The sequence below is a fragment of the Oncorhynchus gorbuscha genome, linkage group LG16, assembly GCF_021184085.1.
Source record: "Oncorhynchus gorbuscha isolate QuinsamMale2020 ecotype Even-year linkage group LG16, OgorEven_v1.0, whole genome shotgun sequence".
Lineage (NCBI taxonomy): Eukaryota > Metazoa > Chordata > Actinopteri > Salmoniformes > Salmonidae > Oncorhynchus > Oncorhynchus gorbuscha.
Window position 1 is genome coordinate 50210658 of NC_060188.1, and position 16545 is coordinate 50227202.

The 16545-nt window shown below is 42.1% G+C and overlaps 1 protein-coding gene across 4 annotated transcripts in view; it reads right to left on the reverse strand.

Moving 5' to 3' along the window:
* LOC123999730 (gametogenetin-binding protein 2-like) overlaps positions 1–16545 on the reverse strand; it is a 51870-nt gene that overhangs the window by 1297 nt on the left and 34028 nt on the right. For all 4 annotated transcript variants that reach the window (XM_046305759.1, XM_046305760.1, XM_046305756.1 and 1 more), the window contains 4 exons: positions 11728–11904; positions 9181–9334; positions 404–529; positions 81–238 (listed from right to left, as the gene is read on the reverse strand). In XM_046305759.1, the coding sequence (XP_046161715.1) occupies positions 81–238; positions 404–529; positions 9181–9334; positions 11728–11904 (615 nt within the window). The remainder of the gene's footprint in view (positions 1–80; positions 239–403; positions 530–9180; positions 9335–11727; positions 11905–16545) is intronic.

A 16545-nucleotide genomic window follows, 5' to 3' on the forward strand; every position in this document is an offset into this window, starting at 1 on the left:
CCATTTAAATTATACAAATGGAAAGATCTGGAAAAATCACATCCCTACTATGGTGAAATCAAACTAAATTCTCATCTCACCTGATCGTTACATAACGAGCCATTGTTCTTTCTTTTCTTAACATTTTTCTTGCCCTTCAAGTTTTCTTCAGAGTTAGCCCAGCACTCCACACAGCTGTATACCCCGTCCTCCTCGTCTTCATCACAGTGATTATGATGGTGACCACACAAGTAGTCTCCTTCAGATGACAAGACACAGCAGCAGTGAGAAAGGAGACCGACAGGCATCCTATCCAGATACACCACATTCTGTCTTACAAAAAAAATTAGACAAATGACAGCAACACCAGGCTTGGAAAAACGCATCACTATTTGGACCACACACAACAAAAAAATGGACCAACCTGCTTCCTCATGGTTGCAGATTCCGTCAGTGCAGGCGACGTCAGATCCCTCCCGTGAGCCAGTCTCGCTGCCTTCCATGCTAGAAGAGTAGCCACAGTCACTCCCATTGCTGTGGGGTGACAAACCTGGGGAAAGGACAAGGAGAAAAATCACTTAAATGAGCTCAACAAGTGCCTGAGGCTCGTCTAGCGGGCAATGCCGCCTGCCCATATACAGATTAGAGGTCGACCGATTAATCAGAATGGTTGATTAATTAGGGCCAATTTCAAGTTTTCATAATAGTTTTTTTTGGTACACCTTTATTTAACTAGGCAAGTCAGTTAAGAACACATTCTTATTTTCAATGACGGCCTAGGAACGTTAACTGCCTTGTTCAGGGGCAGAACGACATATTTTTACCTTGTCAGCTTGGGGATTCGTTTTCCCGCAACCTTCCGGTTACTAGTCCAACGCTCTAACCACCGGCCTTACATTGCACTCAACGAGGAGCCTGCGTGGCAGCCTGCGTGGTAACTACCTGTTACGCGAGGGCAGTTGCTAGGTAGCATTAAACTTATCTTATAAAACAATCTTAACATAATCACTAGTTAACTACACATGGTTTATCTAGCTTGTCCTGCGTTGCATATAATCGATGCGGTGCCTGTTAATTTCTCATCGAATCACAGCCTACTTCGACAAACGGGTGATGATTTAACAAGCTCATTCACGAAAAAAAGCACTGTCGTTGCACCAATGTACCTAACCATAAACATCAATGCCTTTCTTTAAAATCAATACACAAGTATATATTTTTAAACCTGCATATTTAGTTAATATTGCCTGCTAACATGAATTTATTTTAACTAGGGAAATTGTGTCACCTCTCTTGCGTTCTGTGCAAGCAGAGTCAGGGTATATGCAGCAGTTTGGGCCGCCTGGCTCGTTGCAAACTGTGTGAAGTCCATTTATTCCTAACAAAGGCCGTAATTAATTTGCCAGAATTGTACATAATATTGAAGGTTGTGCAATGTAACAGCAATATTTAGACTTAGGGATGCCACCCGCATTTCACTGAAAGAATAAACGTTTTGTTTTCAAAATGATAGTTTTCGGATTCGACCATATTAATGACCAAACGCTCATATTTCTGTGTGCTATTATCTTATAATTAAGTCTATGATTTAATAGAGCAGTCTGACCGAGCGGAGGTAGGCAGCAGCAGGCTCGTAAGCATTCATTCAAACAGAACTTTAGTGCGTTTGCCAGCAGCTCTTCGCATTTCTTCAAGCATTGCACGGTTTATGACTTCAAGCCTATCAACTCCCGAGATTAGGCTGGTGTAACCGATGTGAAATGGCTAGCTAGCTAGCGGGGTGCGCGTTTCAAACGTCACTCGATCCGAGACTTGGAGTGGTTGTTCCCCTTGCTCTGCATGGGTAACGCTGCCTAGAGGGTGGCTGTTGTCGATGTGTTTCTGGTTCGAGCCCAGGGAGGAGCGAGGAGAGGGATGGAAGCTATACTGTTACAAAGGCAATACTAAAGTGCCTATAAGAACATCCAATAGTCAAAGGTATATGAAATACAAATCGTAGAGAGAGAAATAGTCCTATAATAACTACAACTTAAAACTTCTTACCTGGGAATATTGAAGACTCATGTTAAAAGGAACCACCAGCTTTCATATGTTCTCATGTTCTGAGCAAGGAACTTAACTTAGCTTTTTTACATGGCACATATTGCAGTTTTACTTTCTTCTCCAACACTTTGTTTTTGCATTATTTAAACCAAATTGAACATGTTTCATTATTTATTTGAGGCTAAATTGATATTGATGTATTATATTAAGTTACAATAAGTGTTAATTCAGTATTGTTTTAATTGTCATTATTACAAATACAAAAAAAACCTGTCAAGATTAATCGGTATCGGCTTTTTTTGGTCATCCAATAATAGGTATCGGCGTTGAAACATCATAAAGAAACACCAATATATAGTGTCCTAATAGGGTGTTGGGCCACCAGGAGCCAGAACAACTTCAATTACACCTCAGGACATTATCCACACGTGTTTCGAGAAATTCCATAATTTGGCATTTTGTTGATGGTGGTGGAAAATGCCATCACAGGTGCCACTCCAGAATCTCCCATAAACGTTCAATTGGGTAGATCGAGTAGAATACTACGAAGCAAGCTACAGTAGATCAACTTAGACTTTTATAAAGCTAGCCAGCTTCAGTTTCACATTCCACGTCATGCTTCAGCTGCACTACGACAGTGGATGTTGCTTGTCCGCCTGCCGCGAACTCAAGCAGGCTTGAAACTGCGAGTGCATGTTGCACATGGCTAGTCCAACACTAAACACTTCATTGAGACTAGGCTGAAGCAAATTCGTGCCACATTTTCAATTGTGCTGGAATCAAAATGAAAGAAAAGTTATTTAGCAAATTCAGCAGTCTATGGTGTTAATAGGGCTGTTACGGTGACCATTTTACCTACACACTGGCAGTCACGAGTCATGACCGCAGTCAAATTCCACGTGACTTGATTCACGGAAAGTAGGTTTCGCCAAAACTGCACTCCGATGCTGCGGATGGTCATTAGTAGCCTACCAAACTTGCCAAAGGCCAGTCGCTAATAGCCTGGTTCTCAGCATTCTATAGTCCCTCTAATCACACTGACATAAATGTGATTGAAAATCAAATTTAACACTTCACGAGAGCCCTGGCATTCAGAGTTTGAGTGGAATAGGATCACCTGTTGCTCAGCGAAAGCCAGCTCCTGATCGCTGGTTGATGCATATAATTATATACGTTTCCTATAAGGCCATGTAGCACAGCATTTCTATAGGCTATGCAAGTCTTTTCCCCTGTTCCGACAGGTGCATGATAATGCCCCCATTCTAAATCAAAACTTAATTTAACATATACTAAATAATATATGTCAAGATAAAACTGAGAATAGTCTGATGTGTGAGAGAATATTATCACTTGTGAATGATAACCCAGCGGGTGCAATTTAAGTCAAGAAACAGCGTATGATTATTTTGTCCCCCACAGACGTTTTCTAAATCATAGTCACATGCATCATGTAGCCTATATGTTTTGATAAGGTTTGTATCACAACTAAAGTGGCCGATAGTGCTAAGCGATTAACCCCCAAAAATTGGCTATTTGACCGACGTCGGTGCAATTATTTGAATTCCATAATCGTTGCGTATTTTTTCCTGAGAGCTCGATGTGTCGTTTCTGTAGAGATAAATCAGATCAAGTCTGAAGTGTGCAATGTGGTAGGGAGGTGTAGTTTCCAACAGGCCAATATTCAACATGGTTAATTACCATGTTTTCTGCACTAGAACTAGTGATAATTCCGCGAACGAATTGGAAGGTGAACCTTGGGAGCAGTGAAATGCTTACTTACAGGCTCTAACCAATGGTGTGAAAGAAGAAAAAAATGGTGTGTGTGTGTAAGTAAACAAATAAAACAACCTTAGAAAGACATTTACAAATAATGGTAGCAAGGTTATACACAACCAGCTGTTAGTCAGGCTTATTGAGGTAGTATGCACATGTAGGTATTGTTAAAGTGACTATGCATATATGATGAACAGAGAGTAGCAGAAGAGTAAAAAGAGGGGTTGGCGAGTGGTGAGACAATGCAGATCGCCAATGTGTGGGAGCACTGGATGGTCGGGCCAATATTTAGGTAGTATGTACATGAATGTATAGTTAAAGTGACTATGCATAAAAGATAAACAGAGAGTAGCAGCAGCGTAGAAGAGGGCTTGGGGGAGGCACACAATGCAAATAGTCCAGGTAACCATTTGGTTACCTGTTCAGGTGTCTTATGGCTTGGGGGTAAAAACTGTTGAGAAGCCTTTTGTCCTAGACTTGGCACTCCGGTACCGTTTGCCATGTGGTAGTAGAGAGAACAGTCTATGCCTGGGGTGGCTGGGGTCTTTAGCAATTTTTAGGGCCTTCCTCTGACACCGCCTGGTGTAGAGGTCCTGATTGGCAGGCAGCTTTGCCCCATTGCTGTACTACTACTCTCTGAAGTGCCTTGCGGTCGGAGGCCGAGCAATTGCCGTACCATGCAGTGACGCAACCAGTCAGGATGGTCTCAATGTTGCAGCTGTAAAACCTTTTTAGGAGCTCAGGACCCATGCCAAATCTTTAGTTTCCTGAGGGGGAATAGACTTCGTCGTGCCCTCTTCACGACTGTCTTGGTGTGTTTGGACCATTCTAGTGTGTTGTTGACGTGGACACCAAGGAATTTGAAGCTCTAAACCTGCTCCACTACAGCCCCGTCGATGAGAATGGGGACGTGCTCTGTGCTCCTTTTCCTGTAGTCCTTAGTCTTGGTTACGTTGAGGTTATTATTCTGGCACCACCCGGCCAGGTCTCTGACCTCCTTCCTATAGGCTGTCTCGTCGTTGTCGGTGATCAGGCCTACCACTGTTGTGTCGTCAGCAAACTTAATGATGGTGTTGGAGTCGTGCCTGGCCATGCAGTCGTGGGTGAACAGGGAGTACAGGAGGGAGGGGACTGAGCATGCACCCCTGGGCGGCTCCAGTGTTGAGGACCAGCGTGGCAGATGTGTTGCTACCTACCCTCACCACCTGGGGACAGCCTGTCAGGAAGTCCAGGATCCAGTTGCAGAGGGAGGTGTTTAGTCCCAGGATCCTTAGCTTGGTGATGAGCTTTGAGGGTAATATGGTGTTGAACGCTGAGCTGTAGTCAATGAACAGCATTCTCACATAGGTGTTCCTTTTGTTCAGGTGGGAAAGGGCAGTGTGGAGTGCAATAGAGATGGCATCATCTGTGGATCTGTTGGGTGGTATGCAAATTGTAGTGGGTCTAGGGTTTCTGGGATAATGGTGTTGATGTGAGCCATTACCAGCCTTTCAAAGCATTTCATGCCTACGGACGTGAGTGCTACGGGTCTGTAGTCATTTAGGCAGGTTGCCTTTGTGTTCTTGGGCATAGGGACTATGGTGGTCTGCTTGAAACATGTAGGTATTACACACATGGTCAGGTTGAAAATGCCAGTGAAGACACTTGCCAGTTGGTCCGGGCATGCTCTGAGTACACATCCAGGTAATCCATCTGGCCCTGCGGCCTTGTGAATGTTGACCTGTTTAAAGGTCTTGCTTACTTACATTGGCTATGGAGAGCGTGATCACACTGTCGTCCAGAACAGCTGGTGCTCTCATGCATACTTCAGTGTTGCTTGCCTCGAAGAGAGCATAAAAAAGGCATTTAGCTAGTCTGGTAGGCTCGCGACACTGGGCAGCTCTAAATAGTTTGCAAGCCCTGCCACATCCAACAAGCATGCACTAGCATTCTAGCATTGAGTGCACTAGCATTCAATCCTAGTCCTGTATTGATGGTTTGTCTGAGGGCATAGCCCTTGAAAGCAGCAGCTCTAGCCTTTAGCTCGGTGCAATGTTGCCTGTAATCCATGGTTACTGGTTGGGATATGTACATGTGGGGACAACGTCGTCGATCCACTTATTGATGAAGTCGGTGACTGAGGTTGTATACTCCTCAATTTATCCAACGTGATTTCAGATAATTCCGGGTATTCTCCTGCGATTGACAGCCCAAATTCCTCCAGCAGGGTCTTGTCACTGGACAGGTCCAAGAGGGAGTCCTGTAGCTCCGATGACAGGTAGCTGCCAGCGATGGCAATGAATGGTTGTCGGTTCCAGTTGTTTTTGTGCTTCTCCTATTGAAAGTACCTCCAGCAATGTCCAATAAGTCCTCGGAGGTGATGAACGATCCTTGCCTTTGTGGCATCATCCAGGTGCAGTTAATTTTCGATCTCCACACTCCCTTCATACTGCCCAGTGCGTCAGCTTCTTCACAAACCCCTCAACTTTGTCGGGCTTATGACAATGTTGGTATTTGGGCCTTGTAGTGTCATGTTAAGTCCATTAATTCTATCAATTAATTCTGCAAAGTAGGCTAGGTTTGACAGTCATTTAGGATCAGTCAGGCATTCTGCATATTCAGTAGGAATAGGCTTACCTCATCTCATTTCAAATAGACGCAGCAGCACTTTACCTCGCGAGACCCACCTGATCTCAGTATGCAGCAGTAATCATTTGTGCTCAGATCCCATTTCTTGGCACAGGACAGCAAATAGTCTGGTATTCATGGGGCTTGCCTTTATGAAGTTCACTATTTTTATTACCGTTTGAAGCACGCTACTAAGCCCATTTATCAAGGGCCTTGGAAGAAAGATCTTCCCTGTGTATAACATAATGAGTGAATACTACGTGTGGTGCAATGGCTTGTACCTTTTCCTTCAGACCCTTATGTTAACCCATCATAGAACCAGCCCTATCTGTGCACACATCTCCTAACATACCCCTCCTCATCAAGCCAGTTGAATATATCCTGTCCAGTGCATGTCCCCTCAAGTGCACTGCAAATTAACACATCTTCATGTAGTTGCCCGTCATAGCAGTATCTGATGATACGAGAAGCTGAGCTGCATGCAATATACAGTATTAGTCAAAAGTTTGTACACCTAATTTCTCTTTATTTTTTTACAATTTTTCTACACTGAAATAACACATGGAATCATGTAGTAACCACAAGTATTAAACAAATCAAATATATTTTCATATGAGATTCTTCCAAGTAGCCACCTTTTGCCTTGAGAGCTTTGCACACTCTGCGTTCTCTCAACCAGCTACATGAGGTAGTCACCTGGAATGCATTTCAATTAACAGGTGTGCCTTATTAAAAGTTAATTTGTGGAATATTTTTAATAATGCATTTGAGTCATTCAGTTGTGTTGTGACAAGGTAGGTGTGGTATACAGAAAAGCCCTATTTGGTAAAAGACCAAGTCAATATTATGTCAAGAACAGCTCAAATAAGCAAAGAGAAACAACGGTCCATAATTTCTTTAAGACATTTAGGTCTGTCAATCATGAAAATGTCAAGAAGTTTTAAAGTTTCTTCAAGAGCAGTTGCAAAAATCAGCGCTATGATGAAACTGGCTCTCATGAGGACCGTCAAAGGAAAGGAAGACCCAGAGTTACCTCTGCTGCAGAGGATAAGTTCATTAGAGTTAACTGCACCTCAGATAGCAGCCCAAATAAATCCTTCAGAGTTCATGTAACAGACACATCTCAACATCAACTGTTCAGATGAGACTGCGTGAATCAGGTCTTCATGGTCAAATTGCTGCAAAGAAACCACAATTAAGGACACCAATAATAAGAAGAGACTTGCTTGGACCAAGAAACACAAGCAATGGACATTAGACCGGTGGAAATCTGTCCTTTAGTCTGACGAGTCTAAATGAGATTTTTGGTTCCAACCGCCGTGTCTTTGCGCAGAGTAGATGAACGCAGAGTAGATGAACGGATGATCTCCATATGTGTGGTTCCCACCATGAAGCATGGAGGTGGTGGTGTGATTGCTGGTGACACAGTCAGTGATTTATTTAGAATTCAAAGCACACTTAACCAGCATGGCTACCACAGCATTCTTCAGCGATACGCCATCCCATCTGGTTTGCGCTTAGTGGGACTATCATTTGTTTTTCGATTGTACAATGACCCAACACACCTCCAGGCTGTATAAGGGTTATTTGACCAAGGAGGAGAGTGATGGAGTGCTGCATCAGATGACCTGGTCTCCACAATCATCTGACCTCAACCCAATGGAGATGGTTTGGGATGAGTTGGACGGCAGAGTGGAAAGAAAAGCAGCCAACAAGTGCTCCTTCAAGACTGTTGGAAAAGCACTCCAGGTTATTAACTCATGAAACTGGTTGAGAGAATGCCAAGCTGTCATCGTGGCTACTTTGAAGAATCTAAAATTAATTTGGATTTGTTTAACAGTTTTGGTTGCTACATGATTCCATATGTGTTATTTCATAGTTTTGATGTCTTCACCATTATTCTACAATGAAGAAAATAGTAAAAACAAAAACCCTTTAATGAGTAGGTGTCCACACTTTTGACTGGTACTGTTATAAATCACTGTGCGTTTAATACCTGCTTTTGGCCAAGAAAATCTTGGTCTTTGTGATGGAAAAAAATCCACAGGTTTATCGGTGTGCGTTGTGTGTTGTGTGTGTCACACCCACACACTGTAAATGCCTCTTCAATTTCACTGGCTTCAAACTGTAGTTTGCTATCACATCCACAACACATTTTGGATGTGGATCCCCATTGACCATGACATGTGAAACCATACTGCATGTAATCATCTTGATAATTCTGTAGCTTTGCTGAATTTGAGGGTCAGCTTATCCACGCGCTTCTTTCCCACTGGCATTAGGGTCTCTCCCACCAGCCTCTCCCACCAGTGTCATTATCAGATGGCGGTTCATCAGTTGTAGATTCACCCTCATTATTGGTTGGATTGTCTTTATTTTTGTTAAATCCGCCAATATTTAGCTAAATTGTGTCGGAGACTCTGAGAACAGGGTAGCTAGTTCGAAAATTTGCACCAATTTGGGGAGGTGGTCAACGAGTTAAAAAAATATTGACTGCCCCCACTATTAAATCAGCTTTTAAACTACGCCCATAGACGCAAAAAAAGGAAAATGACTAGTTCAGTGATTTTTTGTTGTGGTTGCATTTGTTAATCTCTTTACCCCACAGTTTGGGAACCACTGGTGTGTCATGGAAAAAGCAGGTGTTCTTAATGTTTTGTATACTCGGTAAAAATAAAACAAATACATTTCAGTATTAGCCATCATAGGTAAGATTGATCTTACCCAGGGTCAGGTATCTGGTCTTAGGTGATGGTTGGATATTGGTGGCAGCTTTACCTTTCTTGACTTTGGGAACGGTGCCATCTGGACAGCTGCAGGAAGTAGTGCTCTCGTTGCTGGTGACGACCACCTCCACACAGCCGACATGACCCTCCACATCTGGGCTTCCACAGGCCTTGCAGCCTCTTCTCTCCACAGACTCTAATGAAGGCTGTATGGGGGAGCATAGTATGTCAGAACAGTATTATATTATTGTTAATGGGATGACCACAGAAAGGGGTGGCAGTAGGGCTGTCCCAGACAAAAACAATCTTGGTCGACCGAGTCGTCTGTTCTTTCGACTAATTGATTGGTCTATATTTTGTAACATGTATTTTTCCATATATAGACACACCCCACATTTTAATAAAAATCAACTATGTGCAGGCTACTGAGCTTGTCTGATCATTTTTAAATCACAGTGCTTAAATGCAAATTAGAGGGAGCCAGAGATTAATATCGCCTAATCAGAAGAAAAAAACCTGGGCCCAGATTCACAAAACCTTCTTAAAAGCAATTTCTTCTTTACTGTAGACTTAAGTTATGCAAAGTTGCTATTCCTCCAAAAGGTTCTTAGACATTTTCTTGCGCTATTTCTTATGTTTCTCCTTAAGCAAAAAGTTAAGAAATTTGATTCTTGAAAATAAACTTATTGGAAATGTTGTTAATTCCGAGATAGTTAAACCCTTTGTCTTAAACTCAGGGCAGTGAGAGAAAAAGTTCATGAAGGCAATTGAACATGTTCAATTCACTCAAACGTCTTCTGAAAGTTTCAGTATTGATTATTTTAAATCCAAGAACATGTTTTAGAACAGTAATCTCAGTAAGAAATATGCTAACAAGATTGGCATTGCTAGCTACCTAAAACAGTTGCCTAGCAACAAACATCTTAACATTTATAAGATGATATTTGAGAAATTCGTGAGAAAATCATTCAATCTTAAAATATTGTTGGGGAATTGAACTGACTATGTTATGAACTTCCTATTTTTTTCTCTTAATTAACAACCTTACATTTTTGCGCAATAAGTGTTTTGTGAATTAGTGCCCTGTTCCTGACCTTCTGCCTTAATGCTCCAGAAGTGTCTGGTAATTCGGCGACACCAGAGGTCTTTTCCATTTAGAGTGCCAATTCATCATACCATTTCTACTGATTTGCAGGCCAGTTATGTTTTTCATATGCACATTTCCATGGAACAGTTTAATTTACAATCAAGTCATCATATCTCAAAGCCAATGTCATGTGCTACGCATGGCCTGTCTGTAAGGAACTTGAACATTTTTATCAACTGTAAACTTGGTCCTGCAAACTTACAACATAGTATAAAATATTCTGGGCCCTCAGTTTCCAGCGCCAGTGAGCTCCTGACAGACACAGCTGTTTGCGCAAGGGATAAGAAGTAATTAGGTAGGACTATTTTATGACGTTTCCACCAGATTAGAGCACAACTTTTCCCCCCTTTCATAATGAGTTGTTATGAAAAGGAGAGGGCTGGAAAGATTTTTCAAATCGGTACGTTGAGGGACTATTGTCATTCTCAATGGATGTAAAAAGACTTTGTTTACTTGCCGTTTGAGGCAAATAAATTACTTTGAGAAGCTCCACAGTGTTAGAGAGTTAAGACAAATCAGAAAACACCATCAGATCCCCAGACAGGCACATTTAAAGGCTTATATTTGCACGCAGGCCAGGTCGCCTAGGCCTATTTTATGTATTAACAGAAAAGACAGTAACCAAACAAACGTAAATGAGAAATTATTGGAATTAACGGTAAATGTAGGCCTACTACTGGTGTGGCATCCCGAGGCCTCCGCAATGGTTTAGTCCACTCAGACAAGCATCAAGTGCCATAACAAAAAGAATACATATGTGACTGCTCGGACAATAAAAAACTTTGTCGATTAAAAGCATATCGACAACCCAAAAAGTAAAAAATAAAACATAACTTAAATGTTTTATTTATTTAACTCGGCAAGTCAGTTTAGAACAAATTATTTACAAAGACGGCCTACCACGGCCAAACCTGGAAGACGCTGAGCCAATTGTGCGACACCCCTATGGGACTCCCAATCACAGACGGATGTGATACAGCCAGGATTTGAACCAGTGACTGTAATGGCACCTCTTGCACTGAGATGCGGTGCCTTAGACCGCTGCGCCACTCAGGAGCAAATAAATAAATAAAAATATACAAATCAACCAGTGAACTAAATCTGTTCAGCCCTAAGTGGCAGTGTTATGGGCAGGGAGAATTGTGGACTTACAAACACTGTATGACCATTTGAAAGCCATTAGTTGCTATTTAAACCTACGGATGCCAAACACTATGGATGCCAAACACTGAGTGTGTGAATAATAAAAAGGTCACAAATAGAATGCTTTAGTAATCTGGTAATAACATGGTTAGCTTGATAATGAAGAGCCTGGATAAGGTTCACCACAGAATGCGGAACAAGTATGCCGGACAAGGGCATGTGGGGACAGTTTCCTAAAACAGACTCACTGGCATTTCCCTGTTGTCATACTGTACTCCTGTCGTGTGTAAGAGTGGAGAAAAACATTACCTCATCCAGGCTCTTCTCCTTGCCGTCGGACATGTTGAAGCCGCACTTGTTTTTTCGCCTGTTCTTCTTCTTCTGCCTCTTCTTCTCCTGCTTCAGCTCCTTGGCCCTCTCCTCTTCCGACAGCTCTTCACACAGCTGCTCCAGACGACTGATGCCTTGCACCTTCTCCACCGCCATCTGGGGAAATGGGTGTTAACAGGTTGTTATAGTGAAAATTATTTGTCTAAATAAAAAAAAAAGGTTGAATGTTGACTCAATACACACAGTGAGGGAAAAAGTATTTGATCCCCTGCTGATTTTGTACGTTTGCCCACTGACAAAGAAATGATCAGTCTATCATTTTAAAATGGTAGGTTTATTTGAACAGTGAGAGACAGAATAACAACAAAAATATCCAGAAAAACACATGTCAAATGTTATAAATTGATTTGCATTTTAATGAGGGAAATAAGTATTTGACCCCCTCTCAATCAGAAAGATTTCTGGTTCCCAGGTGTCTTTTATACAGGTAACGAGCTGAGATTAGGAGCACACTCTTAAAGGGAGTGCTCCCAATCTCAGTTTGTTACCTGTATAAAAGACACCTGTCCACAGAAGCAATCAATCAGATTCCAAACTCTCCACCATGGCTAAGACCAAAGAGCTCTCCAAGGATGTCAGGGACAAGATTGTAGACATACACAAGGCTGGAATGGGCTACAAGACCATCGCCAAACAGCTTGGTGAGAAGGTGACAACAGTTGGTGGCAATTATTCGCAAATGGAAGAAACACAAAACAACTGTCAATCACCCTCGGCCTGGGGCTCCATGCAAGATCTCACCTCGTGGAGTTGCAATGATCATGAGAACGGTGAGGAATCAGCCCAGAACTACACGGGAGGATCTTGGCAATGATCAAGGCAGTTGGGACCATAGTCACCAAGAAAACAATTGGTAACACACTACGTCGTGAAGGACTGAAATCCTGCAGCGCCGCACATATACATGCCAATGAACATCTGAATGATTCCAAGAACACCATCCCCACCGTCAAACATGGTGGAAACATTATGCTTTGGGGGTGTTTTTCTGCTAAGGGGACAGGACAACTTCACAGCATCAAAGGGACGATGGACAGGGCCATGTACTGTCAAATCTTGGGTGAGAACCTGATGGTTCTGATGGAGGGATTGTGTGTTCCTGGTGTAACTCAGGCAGTTGTTGTTGCATCCTGTACCTGTCCCACAGGTGTGATGTTCGGATGTACCGATGGTCTGCCACTGCGAGGATGATCAGCCGTCTGTCCGGTCTCCCTGTAGCGCTGTCTTAGGTGTCTCGCAGTACAGACATTGCAATGTATTGCCCTGACCACATCTGCAGTCCTCATGCCTCCTTGCAGCATGCCTAAGGCACGTTCACACAGATGAGCAGGCATCTTTCTTTTGGTGTTTTTCAGAGTCTGTAGAAAGGCCTCTTTCGTGTCCTAAGTTTTCATAACTGTGACCTTAATTGCCTACCGTCTGCAAGCCGTAAGTGTCTTAACGACCGTTCCACAGCTGCATTTTCATAACTTGTATATGGTTCATTGAACAAGCATGGGAAACAGTGTTTAAACCCTTTACAATGAAGATCTGAAGTTATTTGGATTTTTACAAATGATCTTTGAAAGACAGGGTCCTTAAAAAGGGACGTTACTTTTACAATGTTGAGCCATCCTCATTTCTCCTATCACAACCATTAAATTCTAACTGGTTTTAAAAATCACCATTGGCCTCATTGTGAACTCCCCAAGCAGTTTCCTTCCTCTCCGGCAACGTAGTAAGGAAGGACGCCTGCATCTTTGTAGTGACTGGGTCTATTGATACACCATCCGGTGTAATTAATAACTTTACCATGCTTAAGGGGATATTCAATGTGAGATTTTTTTATATATTGTTTTAAAAACACCTCTACCCTGAACAAAAATCTAAGATACTGCTCAAATCAAATGTTATTAGTCACATGCATGCATATACAACAGGTGTAGACCTTACAGTGAAATGCATACTTATGAGCCCCTGTTACAGTTCATTTAAATTGATTGATTTCCTAAACCTCTTGGTCTTAGGGGGCAGTATTTTCATTTTTGGAAGAAAAAAAAAAACGTTCCCGTTTTTGAACGGGATATTTTGTCAGGAAAAGATGCTAGAATATGCATATACAGTGGGGCAAAAAAGTATTTAGTCAGCCACCAATTGTGCAATTTCTCGCACTTAAAAAGATGAGGCCTGTAATTTTCATCATAGGTACACTTCAACTATGACAGACAAAATAAGAAAAAAAAATTCCAGAAAATCACATTGTAGGATTTTTTATTTATTTATTTGCAAATTATGGTGGAAAATAAGTATTTGGTCACCTACAAACAAGCAAGATTTCTGGCTCTCACAGACCTGTAACTTCTTCTTTAAGAGGCTCCTCTGTCCTCCACTCGTTACCTGTATTAATGGCACCTGTTTGAACTTGTTATCAGTATAAAAGACAAGTGTCCACAACCTCAAACAGTCACACTCCAAACTCCACTATGGCCAAGACCAAAGAGCTGTTAAAGGACACCAGAAACAGAATTGTAGGCCTGCACCAGGCTGGGAAGACTGAATCTGCAATAGGTAAGCAGCTTGGTTTGAAGAAATCAACTGTGGGAGCAATTATTATGAAATGGAAGACATACAAGACCACTGATAATCTCCCTCAATCTGGGGCTCCACGCAAGATCTCACCCCGTGGGGTCAAAATGATCACAAGAACGGTGAGCAAAAATCCCAGAACCACACAGGGGTACCTAGTGAATGACCTGCAGAGAGCTGGGACCAAAGTAACAAAGCCTGCCATCAGTAACACACTATGCCGCCAGGGACTCAAATCCTGCAGTGCCAGACGTGTCCCCCTGCTTAAGCCAGTACATGTCCAGGCCCGTCTGAAGTTTGCTAGAGAGCATTTGGATGATCCAGAAGAAGATTGGGAGAATGTCATATGGTCAGATGAAACCAAAATATAATTTTTTGGTAAAAACTCAACTCGTCGTGTTTGGAGGACAAAGAATGCTGAGTTGCAGCCAAAGAACACCATGCCTACTGTGAAGCATGGGGGTGGAAACATGCTTTTGGGCTGTTTTTCTGCAAAGGGACCAGGACGACTGATCCGTGTAAAGGAAAGAATGAATGGGGCCATGTATCGTGAGATTTTGAGTGAAAACCTCCTTCCATCAGCAAGGGCATTGAAGATGAAACGTGGCTGGGTCTTTCAGCATGACAATGATCCCAAACACACCCCCCCGGGCGACGAAGAAGTGGCTTCGTAAGAAGCATTAAGGTCCTGGAGTGGCCTAGCCAGTCTCCTGATCTCAACCCCATAGAAAATCTTTGGAGGGAGTTGAAAGTCCGTGTTGCCCAGCAACAGCCCCAAAACATCACTGCTCTAGAGGAGATCTGCATGGAGGAATGGGCCAAAATACCAGAAACAGTATGTGAAAACCTTGTGAAGAATTACAGAAAATGTTTGACCTCTGTCATTGCCAACAAAGGGTATATAACAAAGTATTGAGAAACTTTTGTTATTCACAAAATACTTATTTTCCACCATAATTTGCAAATAAATTAATTTTAAAAAAATTCTACAATGTGATTTTCTGGATTTTTATTTCTCATTTTGTCTGTCATAGTTGAAGTGTACCTATGATGAAAATTACTGGCCTCTCATCTTTTTAAGTGGGAAAACTTGCACAATTGGTGGCTGACTAAATACTTTTTTGCCACACGGTATTGACAGCTTTGGATAGAAAACACTAACGTTTACAAAAATGTAAAGATATTGTCTGAGTATAACAGAACTGATGTTGCAGGCGAAAGCCTGAGAAAAATACAATCTGGAAGTGCCCCAGGTTTTGAAAGCACTGCGTTCCAATGACTCCCTATTCAGCTGTGAATGTACCATCAACGAGCTTATGCTTTCTACGTATTCCCCAAGGTGTCTACAGCATTGTGACGTAGATTTACGCATTTCTGTTGAAGAATAGCCGTAGGCGGCCACATTGCGTAAGTGGTCACATGGTGGCTCCGAGAGAGATTCTCGCGTAAAATACAGAGGTAGCCATTATTCCAATCGGTCCTACTGAAAAACGAATTGTCCCAACGGATATATTATCGAATAGATATTAGAAAAACACCTTGAGGATGGATTCTAAACAACGTTTGCCATGTTTCTGTCGATATTATGGAGCTAATTTGGAATATTTTTCGGGGTTGTGGTGACCACAATTTCGGGCGATTTCTCAGTCAAACGTGAAGAACAAACAGAGCTATTTCGCCCAGAAAAATAATCTTTTGGGGAAAAAAATGAACTTTGGCTGTCTATCGGGGAGTCTCGTGAGTGAAAACACCCGAAGTTCAAAGGTAAACGATTGAATTTGATTGCTTTTCTGATTTCCGTGACAAGGTTGCCTGCTGCTAGCAAGGCATAATGCTATGCTAGGCGATGATAAACTTACACAAATGCTTTGTCTAGCGTTGGCTGTAAAGCATAATTAGAAAATCTGAGATGACAGGGTGATTAACAAAAGGCTAAGCTGTGTTCCAATATATTTCACTTGTGATTTTCATGAATAGGATTATTTTCTAGTAAGATTTATGTCCGTTGCATTATGCTAATTAGTGTCAGATGATGACAACGGTCCCGTTCACGGGATGGGGTGTCACTACAGGTTAAATGAATTAATTATGCCCTAATCTATGAATTTCACATGACTGGAAAACAGATATGCATCTGTTGGTCACAGATACCTTAATAAAAAATATATATTT